We start from the raw sequence: 20538 nt of genomic DNA, 5'->3' as shown, positions 1-20538 counted from the left end.
GGTAAGGCCATAAAGAATGCAGTGAGCTTTGTGTACTGTTGGAAGGGCAGATGAGGACCTCCTCTGAAGCCCAAGTTGATTGCTTTCTGGAGAGATCTGACCTGGCCCTGCAACTAATTTTCCTGCTGTTTGTTGTATCTGCTTGACTCTGGCTCATGGTTAATATTTCCTTCAGTGTCTTGGTGTGTTGGGTTGTGCTTACCTTTGCAGATGGACCTGAACAGTGGGAAGCCTGTGTGGCCAGGTGGGAGGGCATGTCCTGACAAAACCATTTTCCATTTGTTCCTGCCAAGTACAGCCTGAACTAATTTTTATGTTAATTTTGTGGCTTGGAGACAGGGTCAGCTGCATGGGCATGTGACCTGTGCCATCACAGGGGGCCTCATGCTTAGAATGGTTTAATGTTCTTGGCTTAACATACTTGATTTAAGGCTCTGGTGTCTTGAAATTCTTAATAAATGCTGAATTAGAGGCCTCACATTTTCACTGTGCACTGGGCCCCACAAATGAGCTAGCCGGTCCTGCTTGTGGATTCCCAGACCACACTGTTGGTATAAATTTGAATCCTAAATCCACATTAGATGCAAGCTTGTGGTTAAAAATTGGGGGAATGGGGGGGAGAGTTAATTGTGTCCTACTCAAAGACTCTGTAGAGACAAACTTCCTGGCCACTTCCTGTGGCAGTGGGTGGATTTTTCTGGTTAAACTTTGCACAGTTTCTCTTCGAAGGTCATCACTGGCGTGACGGAAGATCTCCCACGGACTGAAGGAAGGCTCTTGTCTCTTACTCTGCATCGAACCAACAGCTCTGATTCCTGAGGTCCACAGCGTCTGCCCCCTGACCCGGACAGGGCAGCTTGGTTCATGCCCAATGGCTCTATTTTCAATTGCCTCTTGATTTTTGGCCCCTGGAAATTTCTCTTTGTTATCAACTCAGTTACTTATGCATGGAAGAGGGTGTTTCTTATTTTTTTAATCTAACTTATCCAGATCTTTTTAGAAGGGCTTTCAGTACATGTAGTTCATAATTTTGCTGGATCCAGAAGTCCGTGGTAATCTCCTCCTCCTCACCAAAAATCAAAAAACCCAAATAGCTAACCTCCTATCTGCATGAGGGAGGCTTCATTATCCCCAGTTGCAGATGAGGAAATCCAGATTCAGAGGTGTCAAGAAGCCTGCGTGGTATCAACAGCTAGGAAGGGCTGTGCTGTCTCTGCCACATTGCACAGCTTCCTTACACAGCGTCTCTTCCTTACTGTGCCAGGTGTGACTACCTATCCCTGGGTTCTGGAAGATTGGTGAAGAGCAAGGCTGAAGAGGCCAAACGGATCCTGAGCATCACGTTCCCCCAGGCCCCCGGGGCCTGCATGGACGACTCCAGCCTCAGCTGGTCCTCCCTGCAGGGCTGGGCTCCAGACCTTCCAGGAGATGTTCTTGTTTGTGACCCCAGGCTTTTAGGGCTTCACCAGACACTTTTCATCATTATCTCCAGGAAGATGTCCCTTGTTCTTTGTTTCTAATAGAGGCTTTTGGAATATGATAGCTTAACTCAAAGGCCCCTGTCGTAGGCTGAAAGGAGAGAGATTGGGGGACAGGCTAGACTTTCCAGGTTATCAACCAAGTTGTGAAAAGAAGTGGATCTACCAACCCTCAGCCAGCATCATGGGAGCTGCCTGCCACCTTGGGCAGTTATTCCATGATGCAAATTTTGAAATTTGCCTGCATATAAGTTTTCTTTGATCTCTAATTATAGTTTTTAATTTTAATAGGGAGATTTGCATATACTCTGGATTTCTAGTGTCTTTTTAAATGTTGGATGATCTTGTAATACTAGGCCCACTTTCCAATAAGACAAAATCCATTTATTGAGGCTGGGGTGGGTGCCGCTGTCCTTTCAGATGGGCCGTGTGCTCCTCAGTCACAATAGCCTCTACTCAGCTCACAGTGCTCATTCCCTTTATGTGCCTGAACGCTGGAGACATCTGAGTTTGCTGCCCCTGGGCTGGCCATTGTCTAGCCTCTGTTTCCTCATCTGTCAGATAAAAGCATTGGCTAAATAGCTTCTCCAGTTCCCTGAAGCTCAGACGCTGACATTGTCTGACAATGGTCCACGTCTGTGCTTGCAGTTGGGTCAGGGTGGGCAGGAGTGTGATGGGTCATTACAATGGGACTGTGGTCCATCAAGCGATGTGGAACCACTAAAAGTAGATGTCCCAAAGGGAAGTGAGGAGCATCCCGGGAAAGACCACTTCCAGGTTTTCCCTGGCCAGTACGCTGAGAACCCTGACCACCCACCTGTTGTTGCCGGCTGTCACTGCAAGGAGCCAGCATCATGGCACAGCCCAAGATGTCCCCTTCTGCCGGGCAATCTGCACAGAAGCCAAGTCCAGTGTTGTGGAGCTGAAAGGAGACACCCATACAAAAGTGAACCCCGCCCTCCACATACAGACACTCTCTGTCAGGCACCATTCCTCTCCTTCACTCTCTGGAGTGTAGCTCAAGGTACCATGTTCAGGCCATGAAAATGAGTGAGGTCAAAATGAAGCCACTGATCCTAAGGGACAGGCCCCCCTGAAGAAGGCCAGCAGCACCTGTCCTGGTGAGGGCAACCCAGTCACCTCCTTCAGGGCAGGCATGAAAGCCTCTGAGGCCCCACTGAGCTTGGGACTGGTTGACCAAGGTCATGGAAGACCATCAGATCATCCAGTTCCTGTCTTGGGAAGCTGCCCACCCTCCCCTCTTCTTCCTCATCTTCCCTGGGTCATGCCTTGCCTTTCCAGAGAACCTGGGCCTGCGCTCAGAGGGGTACAACTCAGGGTAGATGTTGGCCAGAAACCAGTGGAACATCCGACAACCCAGTCTCCTCTGCAGCTGCAGGCGTTCTGTGCAGTCCAGTTTCTCCACCTGGGGATGGAGAAAGACACAGGCAATGAGACAGAAAAAGCTTCTTGTACATCAGAATTCATGTGGTGGGGAAGAGTAGAACGGGCTGAAGCTGAAGGATTGGGACAGAATGAGGGCACCGAGACCACAGTTGCTTAGGGCTGCAGAGAGAGGAAAGGGTCAGGGGGCAGAGAGTTTGGAAGGGACAGGACAGGATGGGTCTTCCCTAGAGAGAGCTGTGGAACCAGCAACGTGATAGATGATATCACTCCCTTCCCACAAGCCCTCATATCTTAAGTCTACAAAGACCATGATAGCTATGACTTGATGACTCATTGTGTAGAAGCTGGCAAAAATGATGGGGCTTTGCCCCTAGGTTGTATAGTGCAGCACCATGATAGGCCTTGTGGAGGCAAGAACTGGCCCAAAAGCAACTGAGGTGAAGTAAGCGGGGAAAATCATGGGTGGGAGTGGGGACAAGGCAAGCTTTCCTTTCTTCCCCTCTAGGAGTCCAATTACCTCCAGGAACCAGTCATTCCTTTGGGCTACAGTATCCCCTTTCTTAAAGAGTCTCCTTTATAATACAATTGTCCTGGGATGGATATCAAGGTAAGTCCTTACACACTTTAGTATAAATTAATATTTTTGGCTGTATTGATAAGATACAAAGAACCCTATCCAGTTTAGTACTAAATCCTGGATATAGTTAGGGAAGAGAGGGGTGCTAAGGAGGGTTTGGAAGGATCAAAAACAAAAATAAAAACAAAACAAAACAAAAGAGAGATGATTATTTCTTGGGGTAGAGAGAAGAAATAAGAGGGCGCTGGAACAGGCGGTCCATGTCAGAGTTCTAATTAGATGGCCTCTAGCCTAGCAATGAGACTCTGGTCTAGCTGGCTATGCACACTCTCATTGTGCTTTTTCCCTCTCTTTGTATTCAGATAGAAATGTTGGGAAGAGAAAGACCTGGTCTACCATATTGAAATGTTTTCTATATGCAGCTCAAAGTGTGATCCCCTGAGCACCTAGCTCAGAAATGCCCAAGGAACTTAAAGAAAATGTGGATTCCTGAGCCCTTCCCCAGAGCCTGTGATTCAGTAGGTTGCGGTGAGCCCCTTGGAATCTGAATTTAACCATTTCTCCTGAAGAGTCTTATCCACAGAAAGTTTGAGAACAACTGCTCTAAGTCAGGAATGTCTTGGTAGTTTCATGACACTCTTAAGTGTTCACTTGAGTCCTCTCTAGCTCTTCTCCAGGCCTGGATTTTGCTACTAATGCAAAAATATTCCTTCATGCAAGTTCTTTCACCTTCACCTTTCTTGGTGATGAGACAAACTGGCAAATCTACCTGTTTGACCTCAAATGAAGGGGCGTGCTGAAAAGCAACTTTCCTTCTGTACAGCTGTGCCTGAGAGAGGACCAAACAAGAGAATGTCAACTCCTCCAGCACTGAAACCCTGGCCTTGTCATTGGGTGCTTAGGATTTCTGTATCTTAAAATCCATGTGAGGATTTTTGGGGTGGGGTAGGAAGAGGGCTGAGAGGATAAAAATTGTTAAAGCAAAATTAATATTTAGCTATTTAAATTTATAGTCAATGCATGCTGTCAAACACCTTCAGGAAGGTAGTGATGTTATTGAAATCTTGATGTCGATATAAGCAATAGAACATTTCCAAAATATGAATTAATAGAATGTTCAAAACAAACAAAATATCTTCTCACCAGTAGGAGGTGCCATTCTCCTTGTGAAAGTCATCAAATGAACAGATGGGGACATTTGTAGATCAGCAACGTGGACCTACCCAGCAATGTGGGCTGGTAAGAAGCTTGTGGGAGCTTTTCCAGGACATTTGTAGGTCCTGGAAATCTTACCTTTGGAGCCGCCACTCCCAGCACAGCAAACATTAATGTGAACCCATGTCGCACATAAAATAACATTTATGTGTCACTCTGTAAAAACTGAACTAAGTAACAGCTGACGAGCTGAAAATGCAGTGGATTTTTAATTACATGTTTAAAATTTTTCTGTGGCTTCTTTTGGGTCTTTTATGTTTATTATTATGTTTATATTTTTTTCATGTCTTAGATAATTTCACAGCCTTGGGCACTTTTCCCAGGATGAAAAGAGCCTCTGAGACCTGTTTCATCACTTACTCCCTGCCCACTCTCTCCTCTGGTCCCACAATGAAGGATTGCATCCCACAGATGTCATCCTACAGACAGGAAGGGGTTCCAGGCCGAGACCAGCTCTGATACCCCAGGGAAATGCTGGGAGACAGAGAGGACAGCTCCACCAGGTAGAGGAGCCACTTGAGGAAGCAACTCAAGGGAAACATAAGCCAGTAGCTTCTATTTTCTCCTCCAGGCAGGATGAACTCCCTCCCTGGCCCAGCTTCCAGCTGGTGGCCCTGGCATGATCACAGAAGCCCCTGCTGGGCTCTCCTTACCTTGCTCAAGGAGAAGGCTTGTGGGCTGTGCTTGTAGAAGGTTTCTTTGAAGGAGCCCAGCCAGATCTCAGCAACGCGAACCTTGTTCTGCAGGGTCGCCTCCCGGTCAAGTGGGGAGTCTGCATTCTGATTTTGGTAGATGTGCCCCACCCGAGAGCAGGGAAGGATTTCAACGGAGCCACCGCAGAGCCAAGCCTGCCACAAGAGGAGAAAATACACAACTCTGTACTCCCCTCCAAAAATGTGGGAAGGGGAGGTAAGGGACTTACCTTGAGGGGCTGGCAAAATGCACAGGAAATCATGAGCACACAATGGTATATATACGAAGACTGACATTAAGTTCACGAACTTGTTGCAATGATGTTGCTGACCTTTTTTTGATATCAGAGGGATTATTCACTATGAATTTGTACCAACTACATAAACAGTTAACCAAGTTTACGATTTAGAAGTACTGAAAAGGCTGCGTGAAAAAGTTAGACGACCTGAATTTTCGCCAATAATTCATGGCTCTTGTGTCACGACAATGCACCAGCTCACAGGGCACTCTCTGTGAGGGAGTTTTTAGCTAGTAAACAAATAACTGTACTGGAACACCCTCCCTACTCACCTGATCTGGCCCCCAGTGACTTCTTTCCTTACCCAAAGATAAAGGAAATATTGAAAGGAAGACATTTTGATGACATTCAGGACATCAAGGGTAATACAACAGCTCTGATGGCCATTCCAGAAAAAGAGTTCCAAAATTGCTTTGAAGGGTGGACTAGGCACTGGCGTCAGTGCATAGCTTCCCAGGGGGAGTACTTCAAAGGTGACTGTAGTGATATTCAGAAATGAGGTATGTAGCACTTTTTCTAGGATGAGTTTGTGAACTTCATTGTCCGACCTTGTATCATACACATGTGGTATATATACAAAATGGCATATATATATATATACATATATATATATATAAAGTGTAGAACTCAGGGTGCAGCAGAGTTTCTACATCTGGGAGTTCTGGGTGGGGGAGTGATAAGTTGAGAAGAATGGTGGCATTTATCCTGGGATGGAACTGGTGGGGTGAGGGGGCCACACTCACACAACTACCTGACCTTGAAACACTTGCACAGATTTAGCACTTAGGGAGATGTGGCCATGTAAATTAGAACCACTATTTTCCAAAGGCTGCTGCCTCAGGAAAAAAGGTATCCCTAGTGGTCAGTCATTTCTAAAAGCTTGTGAAGTTTCCTGATGCAGAGGCACCAGAAACAATTTAGGTGGGGATTGAAGCAAGCTTTTCTGAAACATAGTCTTTCCTACTTCAGGAGGGTTCTCCCTGCTCTCCACTAACGCTTCTGCCTACTTCCAAAAATTCATTTGCCTAAAATTCATTTGACAGAGAGCCTTACATTACACACTTGGGGATAAAGCTGAACATGGAAACATTCCTAGCAGAGTAAGCATATAAACTGAAGCACACCAAGGCTGGGGTTCCCAGACTGTGTGCCAAGGTGCCCTGAGGTATACCAGCAAACTCAAAGGGCCATGTGGGATATTTTAAGTGTTTGAGAAAAACATAGTGACGTCTGTTGGATGTTCTGCAAACTTTGAGCTCGAAGTAATTCATGGCTTCCACATTAGATTGCTGCACTTTTGATGGTGGTATATCTTGACTGGGTTGGATTTTTAAAGTTGTGATAAAAAGCAAGTAGTATGCTGACATTGACGTTGAACAGGAAATGAGGGTGGCGGTGTCCAGTCTGATTCCAAGGTGTGAGAAGTTGTGCAGTGCCCCGCAGGTACTAAGTTGTTAGAACAAATATCTGTTAAGTTGTTTGGATCAAACCATATATAGTTTAACACATAAAACTGCTTGGGATTTGTTTTGGCCTGTGCGTGCTGTGAAAAATTACTGCGATGCTATGGGTGCTGTGAACGGAGAATGTAGGGGAATGTCTGCACAAAGGTGTGGATGACCGATAATATGCCTTTTCTTGTGGGCAGGTTTGATAGTCAACTTCATGAGGGAGGTAAAATCAAGGTAGGGTACGAAAGAGATGGGAAGGGGGATGAAACGGGAGGTTTGACACACCACATTTAATGACTTTATAATTTTCCCCCAGCCTTATCCCTGACCAGTGGTATTTCTAATGGCTGCTTCCAAACTGTGACCACACACACTCCTACAGAGAGCCCACCTGGGTCCTCCCATGGCCCAGGACATACCTTGAGAGACAGTTCAAGGTTTTCGCCACCCCGCAGTGACATGAGAGGGTCATAAGCTCCAGTGTTTTGGAAGTAATGTCTGTCCATAGCCACAACCACGCCAGGTACCACAGGGCTCCTAGAGAGAGAAGACAGGGACAGAATGCAGTTCAGAACCCGGAGCACATCAGGGAGGCTTACTTGGGGGGAAGGGGAGCCTCCAGTGGCGAAGACAGTGGGCTCTGGGCTCAGATAGACCTCGATGTTTTTAATGGCAAGACTGGAACAAAACAACCACGTTGGAAATCCCAGTATTTTGTAAAAAGAAAGCTATGGCTGCCTGGGCCTTTCATACCCTATCCACGGGTACTGCTCCTATAGGGCGGGCCATGGGCCCGTACCTGAGGCTCCCCTACCCTCTGGCTGAGTCCCTCTGGAGAGACCTTTGGGAAGAAGGGCGGGGTTAAAATAAGACACCCTAAAGCACGTAGCACCAGGCCTGGACAAAGGGCAATGGCCTGCTCTGTACTCTTTCTTCCCTCATCCCTCACCTCACTCTCTTCCGTTTGCTTAGTGACCATTCACTCCTCCCCAATTCTAAGATGAATCCACCAGGGACTGTGGTAGTAGATAGGTCCTGCCCTGGGGGAAATAGAAATGCCTTATTTAAATGTATTTAATGTTTAAATACTAGCTTAAACACAGGAAACTAGAACCCCTGAAAAGGGTAATTAAGATGAAATGATATCCCGTAGAAGATTTTCAACCAGAAAAGATGTAGCCACAAAGCTTTTGAACAGGTATCCACTCAGGAACATTTTTTTTTAATGGAGCAAATATTAATGCAGCTAAACTCTGGGTATGTCTCAAGATGTAAATGAATCAGAGTTCAGATTTTTTAATTACCAAGAAAATAGGATTATATTAACAAAACTACTGACCTTTGGGTTATTAAAAATACGAAGTTATAACAGAATACTTAAAACCAGTATTGTATATAATATTACTTAATATTACTTAATACAATACTTAATACAATTTCCAGTTTTGCCACTTACTATTTGTAAGCTCAGGGTTCATTCCTGGAGGACCCAGTGCTTGTTGTTTGGGTATCTGAGAGAAGAGGGCACTTTTCCTGGCTCCCATATGGCTGCCCTGGAGCCCCTCACCACCATCTGCCCCAGGAGACAGGGTCCAGGTAGCACCATGGGGCACCAGGCAGAAAGTGGGGTGCAGCTCCATAAAGAACCCAGGACTGTCAGGAGAGCATCATGGGCTGTGACATGGGGGCCAGGAGAGGATGTGGGATTTTGGCAGATAGCGCACAGAGGGCGCAGGCTGCTGGGGGCCAGGTGTACCAAACCCCCGCCAGAGGCCATGATCAGTAAAGGTGCATTGTGGTGAACATCAATGCAGGACAGCTTGAGCCCCAGGTGGGGCCCTCCCTTCTTATCAGTGCAACCCCACAGAAGCCCAGACCTCAACGTCAACTCCAGGGAGACAGGGGGTGTGGTGGTTATACAATATTGTGACTATAGAAGTATTACTGAATTGTTCACTTTTAAGTGATTCATTTTATTCTATGTGAATTTCACCTCAGTAAATTATTTCTTAAAAAGGGTGATACGGTTTTCTTTACTTACCTGGATCTCTTAGGATACTTGCTTTAGGAACCCAGTGTCATGGTGTAACAAGCTTCAACTAGCCCAGAGGCAGTAACCTCTTGGAGAGAGAACGGATGAAGTAGTTCCTGCTCACGGCCAGCCTCAACCGTCAGACGTATGAACAGCCTGCAAGGGATCCTAGCCCCCCGCTAGTGCGTGAATTCCAGCCAGTCGAGTCTAGTAAATACAGTCCTGCCGGGGCACCAGACACCATGGAACAGAGACAACCAACCCTGATGCTTCTTCCCAGAATTCATGACAGACAGAATCCAGGAGCTTCATAAAATGGCTGTTGTTTTACAGCACTAAGTTTGGGTGCTTTGTTCATGCAGCAGAAGATATCTACAGTGTTAACTTTAGTTGTTCAAAACCCAAAAATGTGAGAAGCATCTCATAAAATTGGATATATTTTGAGATTTACGGTGTCTTAGCGTTCACCTGGCTGAATTCTGCCTTTTTATGGAAAAGTGACCTGCGGCCTGGTGTGGTAGAGCAGGATCAAGGTCCCAGCTCAGGTTCTGTCACTGTTCCACACTGGGGTGTCCACTGCAGGTATCTGGAAGCGCTTCACTGGTCTCCATTAGTATAACAAATGACAATAACAACAACATGTGGCTGGCACTCTTTAGATGTTTTTCATGTATTGACTCAGTCAATCTTTACAATAACCCTCTAAGTACTATTATTATCCCCAATTTGCTAATGAGGAAACTGAGGCACAAATAACGTGCTAGGAAACTAGCGGAGCCAGGATTAGCTCTCGGGCAGTCTGGCTGCCAAGTTCATCTGAGGAAGTGAAGGAAAAGCAGGTTCCGGGATGGGGCCTCACCTGATGGGACTCACGGGAGACAGCAGAGTCTTTCTTTCACTCTCCGGCAAAGGCTCCCAGTGGAAATCCAGCTTCCAGTCCAACACCCCACGCTGCATGTCCTTGGAGGGGTAATACTGGAAAGTCTTCCAGTCAATCACATCTATGACTGGAGACAACACTCGGCTCCTGGAAAGAATTGTAGAATGAAATGAGGGATGCAAACCATCCACTTGCTGGGGACAGAAACATAATTTATACATCTACTGCCCTATATGGCAACCGCTAGCCACATGTGGCTACTTATTGCACACCTAAAATAAGGTCTGTTTGAATTTCAGATGTGGTGTCTGTGTAAAATACACACACTAAATTTAGAAAATTGAAGATGAAAAATATAAAAGTGTCACTAATTTTTATGTTGGTCATATGTTGAAATGATAATATTTTGGATATGTTGGGTTTAGTAAAATATATTTAAATTAATTTCATTTCTTTTTATTTTATAATGTGGCTACGAGACGTGCTTGAATTACATGTGGCTCATGTTATATTTCTATTGGTCAGCACTATCCTAAAAAATATGATTTTCCCATAAGAAATCAGGGGCCCATTTCATTAAAGAACATGCCTGCCCTTTTCTTTCTTTAAAAACTCTGTTGACAACACTGAGAAACAGGAGAGTGGGGTCCTCAGCTCAGCTCTACCACTGATGAATGGAATGATCTTGAGATAGCTGTTGGAGCTCTCTGGGCCTCGGTTTCCTCATTTGTAAAACAGGAGATTGAACTATTTACCCCAAATGTCTTTCTCTGATGTAATGCTCTAAGACTGTGGTTCTTGACTTCCTTTGTGTCTTTGAAAAATACTCATATGCACATATACAAAATATTGCACATAGTTTCTGAGGGCCCATGACCCCTGCTCTATTGGTTCTTGTTCCTCCCTGCATCACAAAACTTGATTGGCTTGAGGGATCAGGATTGCCAAGCTCCGGAAGGGTCCCTGGTGTTAGCGTACCTGTATATGAGCACGTGATGTCTACCAGCAAACCAAAGTCCTGAATTTAGGTTTATTTATTCATTTCCTGATGCTGATGCTGTTGGCGATTGCATTCTCTCTCTCCCTTTCTCTGGCTCTCTTTCACAGCCTGAGCTATGACCTCAGAGAGGGTGATGTGGGAAATTGGTACAGGTCAGAAACTTCACCTTTTAAATAAACAGGTAATCACTCAGGGCTAGCAGGAGCTTCTCTCCACCTAGACAATATCGCAATCATATTTTTTTTTCCTTGCCTCTCATGACTTCTAAAATCTTCTAAAATCTGTGCCATGGAATAAGTCAAGCCTGAACTCAGGGGTGGCTGGAAAGTACCACTCGAAAGAAAGTGAGGTTCTTAGAAATAGAAACGCCAGCCACACTGTTTACACTTCGATTGATTTCCATCTCTGTTTCTTCTATCTCGAAAACAGCAGAACTGGCATAAGCCCAGGCCTTACAGAGAGGGCCAGGGTGGTCCTGGGATTCAATTATCTGCTTTAATCTGTGGCCTTACATGACTGACTTTGGCATAAGTAGTCGTGGGGTTTATATTTAGAACAAGGATCTTGATATGCTTTTCTTGCCCTTTTCGCATTGTTCCTTCTGGAAGGTAAGGGGAACTTAATCTCTCTGGTCTCTACTATTTTGGGGCACCCTGCATTGACCTAAGCAAACTGAGAGGCAAGATCAAGGATGAAAGGAGGGCACCCAGCCCCCCGCCCCATTCTCCACTTACTGGGGAATGAACTGAGCAGATGGGATAGATTTGCTATTGGCAAAGCATTTTGTGGAATTTCAGAATCAAGAGCCAGGGAGCTGTGTGGCTGAACTCTGAAGAATCCCATCAAATCTGTGCCATCGTACTAATCATAATAGGACAAGAAAGGAAATTGAATTTCGAGGAGCCACACAATCAATTCGTCCTAGACCTCTGAGCGGTGCCCTTTTGACAAAGTATACATTACTTTTCAACAGAAAATGAGAACTCTAAAATTCATCAAATTTCTGTTTGCGCTCTGTTTTGCTGGAAGCTCAGTGATATGTGAAGCTCACTTCTACTAACTGCATTATCCCTGATTCCCAATACCATCTTTTCCTTTGTGAAATCTCTTTTTCCTCCTATTTTAACCAGACACGTAAGTAATTAGGCAGACTCTTTGAGTTCATTTTGGATACTGATGAATAAAATGTCAATGAAGGAAGTGAAAGATGTTTTCTGTTTTGGTTTCTATTCCCACGGACCATACAGACTGCTTACCCAGGGCTGGACTGGGGAGTAACTGCAGTCTAGTGACACAAAAACAGTGATTTAAAAAAAACCCAAACGGTCTTATATTTAGCTTTGGGTTTCTTACTTACAGATGTGTCTGGTGTTCTTGGAATTTACTTAAAGCAAAATAGCAAAGCTGCCTGTTTGACTTGGAAGGAGCTAGGAGTGTCTGCTTACTCCATGATTCTCGTTTGCGAATTGAGTTTTAACTCTCAGGTAGACACAAGGTGGATCCTCTCTTAAGTTATTTTAAGCTCCAAGAGGTCAGGCATTTGGATTTCCAAAGACAAACAGAGGCAGCTGAGCTGTCAACAAAGACAGTGGCTAGGCTTCCTCTTGATGTCCCTCTCTTCTGTGATTTAACCATCTTTTGGTCATCCCACACCTCATTCACAGCTTCCTGGGCACTTTGTCTTCTCTGGGCCCCAGCGTTTGGGTTAGGTTTTCAACATCTGAATTCGGGGACGACACAAACATTCAGTCTGTATCAGGTCAAATAATAAACTACCATCCAGATAGTCAAAAGCTAAGTGCTGTTTCAACCTTACCAGCTAACCCTTTTCCCACAAGAAAGAATAAGCCCGAGTTTATTTCATCCCTCTTTATTTTTCCTGGGCCCGGACATTCCTCCAGTCCTGAAATATGGAAAGTCATTTTGGAAGTTCACTCAAATCCTTGGTGTTTGTAAAAAGTTTCTTATACTGAGAAGCAGAAGTCTCTAAATTCTCTCTTCCCAGAGCTCTCGCTGCTCAGGTGTGACCCTAAGACTGGTGCCAGCCCTTTCAGGACTCTGTCCTGCTGAGGGGGTGTGGAGTAGGATGGGGCGAGAGAGTTTTCTTGGGACACCAGACCCAAAACAGGCTGCTCCCTCTGCCGGGCTGGGAGACATCTTGTGGCCCCTGCGTCTCCTCAACACACACAATCACATGCTCTCACACATACACGCATTCACACACACTCACACGGGATTGCTCAGGCTGCTCTCTGTCACTTAACCCCTTCCAGGGCAGAGAGATAGGAGATGTGCTGTTCCCTGCCCCACCTTGCTTCTTCCCATTGAGCAGGCTCAGCCCTTCAGAACTAGGTGTCTCTACGATAGAGGACCAGAGCAGTCTTCAAGGCAAAAACAGCTTGGACAACCCGTTGAGCCATCATCACCCCTAAAGTGAGGCTGCCTTTCAGCCCTTCACCAAGGAATTCACCCCTTTCCTTTAGAAATCTCCATTTCTCTCGAGCCATGAGTCTCATTCCTTGGCTTGGGTACTAGACTTGGCAGTGAGCACAGGGCAATTGGCAGCTGTCATGACAGCTACTCTTGACTTTCATCTTTGGTACTTTATGTAGAAACCAGTCATCCATCACTACCGCCTAAGACTGCCCTAACAACAACCGCTCTGAAAGAAACTCTGTCTGGAGCTGCTAGGTACCGTTATGTGGGCTGTCCACTTCCCAGTCTTAAAGAATGCTTCAAATATCATCGACACTGTAAATCTGTATATTTATTTCTAAATTAGCTGGCAGTTATCATTAAAGGTCTCGTTCTAACAAAATGAATATATTATGACACATTTTCTCAGGAATGGGAGTAAAGGGTCATGAGGCAGGGACTCCTTTTACCAATTCATACCAAGTTGTTCTATGGCTCTCAGTAGATCTGTCCTGTGGGCAGAGGCAGGGAACCAGGGCTACTAACCAGGTCCTGAACTCTCTGACAAGTGTGTTGAGAACGTTATGATTCTTTAAAATAGTTTATTTGTGGCATGTTACACTGTTTACTCACCATTCCCACTCCACCTTTTGAATGAAAGCTCTTAAGGACCTTTCCCTGATTTGGGGGGCAATGGGTCCTCACCCAGTAATAGAATGCCTCTTGTTATGAGCCTTAGGGGAAGCTAGGGTCCTTTCTTCTCTCTGTTGGAAGCTGTGTCCACAGACCTGGGAGTTCTGAAACCAGAACAGTCTAGGTTCAGATTTCACCTCTCCTGTGTAAAATAGGCCTAGTCGTTAGTTCCTTGCAAGGTTGTTTTAATGGTGAGAAATGGTATATATAAAACACGTGGCTCATGGACATTCAATAAAGGACAGATGTGATTAATAACATCTACATTTTATCTAGGTTAAAAAAAATAGAAGAAGACGCTGTGTCCAATGGCTTCTATGGCTTTGCTTTACGTGAGGTGAGGAAATACCTGAGCAAGGTCACTGGAGAAGTAAAACAAATCTTGAAAGGGGATGCTCTCCCAGGCCACAGGTCACAGAGCGCGCTGTGCATAGTGAAAAGAGGTGAGAACTTAGATCCGGGCAAGGTAGCTTCTCTTTCAGACCCTTACCTGCGAGGCCATGCAAGCCAAGAACTGGGGCCCAGAGAACACAGAGTGCACAGGAAGCTGTGAATGAGGTGTGCGATGACCTTATGACAGGGCAATTCTGTTTCTGGGTATTTATCCGAAGAAATCCAAAACACTAATTCGAAAAGATACATGCACCCCTATGTTCATTGCAGCATTATTTACAATAACCAAGATATGGAAGCAAGCTAAGTGTCCATCAATAGATGACTAGATAAAGAAAGGGTGGTACCCATATACAGTGGAATATTACTCAACCATAAAAGGAATGAAATCTTGCCACTTGTGCCAACATAGATGGACCTAGAGGGTATTATGCTAAGTGAAATAAGTCAGAAAGAGAAAGACCATAAGATTTCACTTCAATGTGGACTATAAAGAACAAAATAAATGAACAAACAAAAACAGAAACAGACTCATAGATACGGAGGACAGACTGACAGTTGTCAGGTGGGATGGGGGTCAAGGGGCTGGGTGAAAAAGGTGAAGGGATTAAGAAGTACAAATTGGCAGTTACAAAATACTCATAGGGATGTAAAGTACAGCATAGGGAATATAGAGAATAATATTGTAATAACTACGTATAGTGCCAGGTGGGTACTAGGCTTATTGTGGCAATCCTTCCTTAAGTTATTCATATATGTCTAACCACTATGCTGTACACCTGAAACTAGTATAATATTGAATGTTACCTGTAATTGAAAAATTAAAAAATAAAATAAGATGTCTGACTTTTCACCAAAGGTAGTGATAACCATGGTAAGGTGTTGCCCTTCCCAGCAGTACTTACAACCTAATAGAAGCTGTTCTCCAGGCCTTAGCTTCTGTATCTATAAAACACGGTAAATAAACTAGAAGACTCTAACTTCCCTTCTAACTCTACCTCCCTCTGCTTCCTAAAAGTCTCAAACAGCTGAAAAACCCTTAAGACTATGTCGCTCTCTAATGGTGGAGACTCAGGCACTTTTTTAATTGGGGGGAGGGGAGATGTTCTATGAGTGGCTGAAGCTGTAGCCTATTTCTCCTGTGGGGACAAAACCCCAAAAAAGCAGTTTCCAGGCTCTCGGCCTCACATAGAAAGGTGCTGGCTCGGGTAGTAAATGGCCATCAACTGTGATCAGATGCCAGCAGCTGTGGCTAGTTGGCCGTCAGCTGTAACCCGTAGGCCATTGGCCACTAATATAACGGCTGTGGCTACACTAGCAGAGAGGAGAATGGGGGCTAGCAAGAAGATGGTGGCTGGCAAGCGCGGACTGCTGTTAGGCAGATTATGTAGATCCTGCTTCCTGTGTCTTCAGCCCAGCCGCCAGCAAGAATATATTGGTTTGATTCCCCTATCTATGGCTCCATGGGTGTTCCTTTTTGGCCTTACCGTGTCCTGCGTTCTTGGGCGGGGAGTGGGAGCTGAGACCCTGCACGACAAATGGCGCAGCGAGCAGGGTCCCCCGCATGACATCTCCCACTCCCACCTCTGGCTCCCCAGATCCCAAGGGGATGAATTACCTGTCACCAGCTATTCTGCTGAGGAGGGGTTCCAGCCAGCCTGGGTGGCACTCGCAGTGAGAGTCCATGAAGACCAGCACATCCCCAGTGGCCCTGGTGGCCCCCAGCATCCGGGCCCTGATGGCCCCCAGCCTCTTGTTGCTCCTGAGCAACTTCACCCCCTCCAGCCTGGCCACGTATTCGCTGAGAGCAGACTTGAGCTGTCCTGGAATCGACAGGGTTGTGGTCAGTGGGGTCACAGAGGCCACGCCAGTGAGAGTGCAATGACCATCACTAGCATTGGCGTCCGCGGTTCTCTCCTGGGAGCTGTGGTGAGCACAACGGCCGAGAATGAGATACATCATGACAGTGTGGTTGTTGTTTCATTAGTTTGGGGTGGGTCAGGATCCTCTCCAGTAACAATCAGGAGGCATGGAGCCATCAAACCAGGAGAGGAGAGAATTTGCTAACCTTCTCTAAACATAGCAGTGAGGCTGTTGGTGCCCGTCTCAGATGCCCTGGGATGCCTTTACTGCTTTGGTTTGGTTTGCATGTCCCCAGCTACTGTGGTTTCGCTGCTAACCGCGATTGCATCCTTCCCTGAACGCTGGGTATTAGACCTGCCTCTCCAGAATGTGCCCAGAGTCAGACCAACCAAGGCAGGGACACAAAATCCCACTCCCTTGCCTCAAGGCAGGACAGATCCTAAAGTAAAGTTTACTTTACTTTAGGGGAACTACAGAGTTCCCCATGGGATCAGACTGTGGACTTCATCTGAAACCATATATTTTTGTTCTGCTCCTCCGTCTGCCTCTCCTGCTTCCCCCATTCCCATACAGAGTTCCCCGGAGAGTACATCCCCCCAAATCACATGCCCCATCTCAGACTCTGCTTCTAAGGAACCCGACCTAAGACAGTGATCAAGGAAGTCAAAGACAGAAGGGCCCATGAAATGTGGCGGCTGGTTCCCCAGGGAGGATTTTTTGCAGGGGAACTGTCCTGAGCAGTGGACATAAGGATTCCCAGTCACTTGGCTGTTGCACTTCTCAGTGGTAAAAGGTTGTACCGATTGCTTGGTAATTGTTTTTCTGGAAGCTTGTTAGCTCCAAGTCCATTCCCTAGAGAAGGACGTCTGTTCGTGAAGCTCTTAAAATTTCTGAACTTGGACTCCAAGAGCCAGGCCCTCGGTGACTCCACTGTATTGAGCATTGTTAGTTGTTTTATTCTCCCCTTCCACCTCACTAACAGAAACCTGATTTCTTCAGGGCACTCATCTACCACAACTCCCTAGCTGCTAGTAATAGCATTTTGATCCAACTCTGATAGAAATACACTGAGTGAGAGGATTCTGGATAACTACGGTTTTACTGGTTTTTTTCTAAAAGGACAAACTTGTCTGGTTTCTGCCTCTCTGTTTTTTACCCTTTTCCTGCCTGGAATATGGATGTGATGCTCAGAGGCATAGCAGCCTCCTTGTGATTATGAGGCCAACAGCCACACTCCAAGTATGTGTCGGTGGAAAGCAGAAGAAGCTGAGGACATTGCAGGTAGCCCACATCCGCAGGGCCCAGAGCCTTTGCCTCTCTACATGAAAGGAGAAGGGAAGTCTCCCAAGGGATACTGACATAACACGGATCATCAGCTGATGGAGGAGGGAACACAGGTGTGCCATTGGGAGGACACTGCCCCAGCTGAGGGTTGGAGAGTCTTTGGGCCATTTTTGCCAGCCAACTCAGCACAGCCCATGACCTGCTCATTTGCCTAACATACATTCAGATGCATCTCAGCAAACCCATGCACTCCTGAGGCCTCTGGCTAGTCTGACTCCACTATGGCAGGCTGGGCAAATTCTCAACTTTGGGAAAAACGAACAAAAACACCTGGCAACTCTATCCCATCCTCTGTTATTCCCCTTAGGACAGTACTTGGCAGACCTCACAACGCTCAGCTTCCCTCGCAGCGGTCTGTCTCCCCACAAGGCCAGGAAGGGCTTCTGTAGGCCATTTAGCTGAGCCAGAAATAGAGTCATCAGGCCCCAGCCAAAGACAAGAGCAGTGGTTCTCAAAGTGTGGTCCATGGGCCAGCAGCATCAGTGTCACCTGGGAGCTTGTTAGAAATGCACATTCCTGAGCCCAATGCCAGCTCCAGAAACTCTAGGGTTAGGCCCAGCAATCAGTGTTTTAACAAGCTTGTCACGTGATTCTGATGCTTGTCACGTGATTCTAGGTTGAGAACCACCAACTTAGAAGTCAGGCCGGCGTTTTCTCTGTCTCCATCTTCTTTTAGGTACCCACCCATGCAATGGGCTGGTCCCCAGTAGTGAGTTTCCTGTCAGTGGAACTTTGCTGCACTTGGCACGACTCAGCTCTGGTCATTTCTGTTCTCTGGGCCTCAGTTTCCTCATCTGGGAAGTGAGTGGATTAGACTAAACAAGGATGATTTAATGGCTAATACTTGTTAAGTGCTTCACCCAGTGTCTAGGAGGCAGGGAGCACACACAAAATGACCAGTCCTTGTGATTCTTGAGTATCTTGGGCAGAAGCTGATTGGACTGTGTGGAGATTGGGGCCCAGAGGAGACCTTCATGGAAGTGACCCTTGCTGGAGTGACCCTCGTCTTGCTTGTCTGCGTCACCTTCTCTGTCCTCTTCCCTCACTTCCATACGGGTTGTCCCAAGGGCCCTTCAGTCAAGACTTACCTGCACCTGCACCCTCATCTGGGGGTCTGCTTCTGGGAACCTTTCCTAAACAGGTTCCCAAACCCAGGGTTTTCATGGGACCCTCCCGGGATTCCGTCCCACCCAAGGGAGGCTGGAGGAAGCCCGCAGCCACCTTGCTGGCTGAGGTCGTCCACGAGGATGATCTCCTTCAGGAAAGCCCTGGGTGCTGTGTCCAGGATGCTGTGTACGGTTCTCAGGAGGGTGGACCAGGCCTCGTCATGGAAACAGAGGATGACACTGGCTGTGGGCAGGTTGTCATCAGGGTGCTGCTGCAGACACCTACAGGGATGCAAACCAGGAAGCCATGGGGAAGAAAGGCCACAAGAAGTGTTCAACATCTTTGAACTCGCTCCCCAGGCCCTGGCTGGGGCAGCTCCAACTGCATGATTCTCCTCCCAGTTCAACAGCTCTCCCTGGGTTTTCTTAAACTTTCCACATAAAGAGAGCCCATTTTGCCCCCATAGCAATGCTGTCTACTATCTCCTGATCCTCAGCTCCCAAGAGCTTCTTTACAATGTTTAATTCATGCCTCTCTGGTAGCTGCTGAGAGGCGTTGCCACAATTCTCAGGAGGTGACTGTCCCAATCTGTAACATTCTCATCGAGCTGGTTAATGTGAGGCCTAAATAGGATGATGTACATAATAAGTGTCCTATGAACACAAATTGCCATCCGTTTAAGAGCAGGAACACTACTTTCCTCATTTTTGTGTTCTTACAGCCTAGGACAGCATCTGGCACATAATAAATGTTTGTCATTAGTATTATTACTATTTAAAAAGGAATAAAGATTAAACATTTGTGAATGCCAACAATATGCGAGACACTGTGCTAGGCCCTTTATACACATTACTGCATGTTCACCCCGTACCAAGTCTGTGAATTACCCATTTTACAGATGAGGAAACTGAGGCTCAGAAGAAGGCAAGACTCATTAAAGACCATATTACTGGTAAGTAGCAGAGCTAGATATTTTCCTTCAAAGCTATCACGTCCTTTCCACTTTGCTGGCTCATGGCTGAATAGATGGGGGTGTATGGCGTTACCTCTGCTGGGAAGCTATCTGGTTCCCCGCTTCTCTCCAGGTGAGTTGGGTGCTCCATATTTGCTTTGCATTGGGTCTATGGAGAGTTCTGAGTGAGTCCACAGTGGAATGAATTATAACAACCCGATACATGGAATAGGGCGTGGCTCACAGTTGTTCACAAAGGCCCTTTCCTAAAACGCATTTCCAAGGTGCTTCTTTCTAGGTTGCAGCTGTTAAAACCATCTCCCTTCTCTGAAGAGTATTTGCTTTTGAATAGGGATTGTCTCAAGGACCCCAAATTTCTAACATCTAAAGGCATCTACGATGGTGGAGCTGCAGGCAGAGTGACAAGCAGACGGGCTCTGCCCGAGGGAAACACCATCTGAAATAGTGTCAGCCCAGGCTGCTCGTTAACTGAGCTTGGCTGAAATTCTCCTTGGTTGAAACCAGAGCTGAAATTCTCATTGAGCAGTAAATCTGCATGTGACTCTCAGTACAAAATCCTATTGGGGGAGGGGGAAATTGACACTAATTATGTGCCTTAAGGTAACAGTAAAGCAGAATTCCTGATAATTAAAAAACAAAACAACAACAACAAAAAAAAACACACAAGCACCTGACCATCTCATTAACTAGCTGTGCCAATTATTTTATTAATTCATGTA

At 46.1% G+C, this 20538-nt stretch overlaps 1 protein-coding gene across 3 annotated transcripts in view; it reads right to left on the bottom strand.

The window, feature by feature from the left end:
* The window catches only part of GALNT15 (polypeptide N-acetylgalactosaminyltransferase 15), a 40655-nt gene that overhangs the window by 5020 nt on the left and 15097 nt on the right, over window positions 1-20538 (bottom strand). The window contains exons 2-9 of one of the 3 annotated variants that reach the window (XM_081071515.1): window positions 18961-19127; window positions 16151-16355; window positions 14489-14563; window positions 10011-10178; window positions 7539-7656; window positions 5331-5525; window positions 2773-2904; window positions 2296-2400 (exon numbers count right to left, since the gene is read on the bottom strand). In XM_081071515.1, the coding sequence (XP_080927641.1) occupies window positions 2296-2400; window positions 2773-2904; window positions 5331-5525; window positions 7539-7656; window positions 10011-10178; window positions 14489-14563; window positions 16151-16355; window positions 18961-19127 (1165 nt within the window). The remainder of the gene's footprint in view (window positions 1-2295; window positions 2401-2772; window positions 2905-5330; window positions 5526-7538; window positions 7657-10010; window positions 10179-14488; window positions 14564-16150; window positions 16356-18960; window positions 19128-20538) is intronic. The other 2 variants (XM_081071516.1, XM_081071517.1) reach the window with 2 other exon arrangements.

This window comes from Rhinolophus hipposideros, assembly GCF_964194185.1.
Source record: "Rhinolophus hipposideros genome assembly, chromosome: 14".
Taxonomy (NCBI): domain Eukaryota; kingdom Metazoa; phylum Chordata; class Mammalia; order Chiroptera; family Rhinolophidae; genus Rhinolophus; species Rhinolophus hipposideros.
The sequence above is the reverse complement of the archived record's forward strand: the minus strand, read 5'-3'. Positions and strand labels throughout refer to the sequence as shown.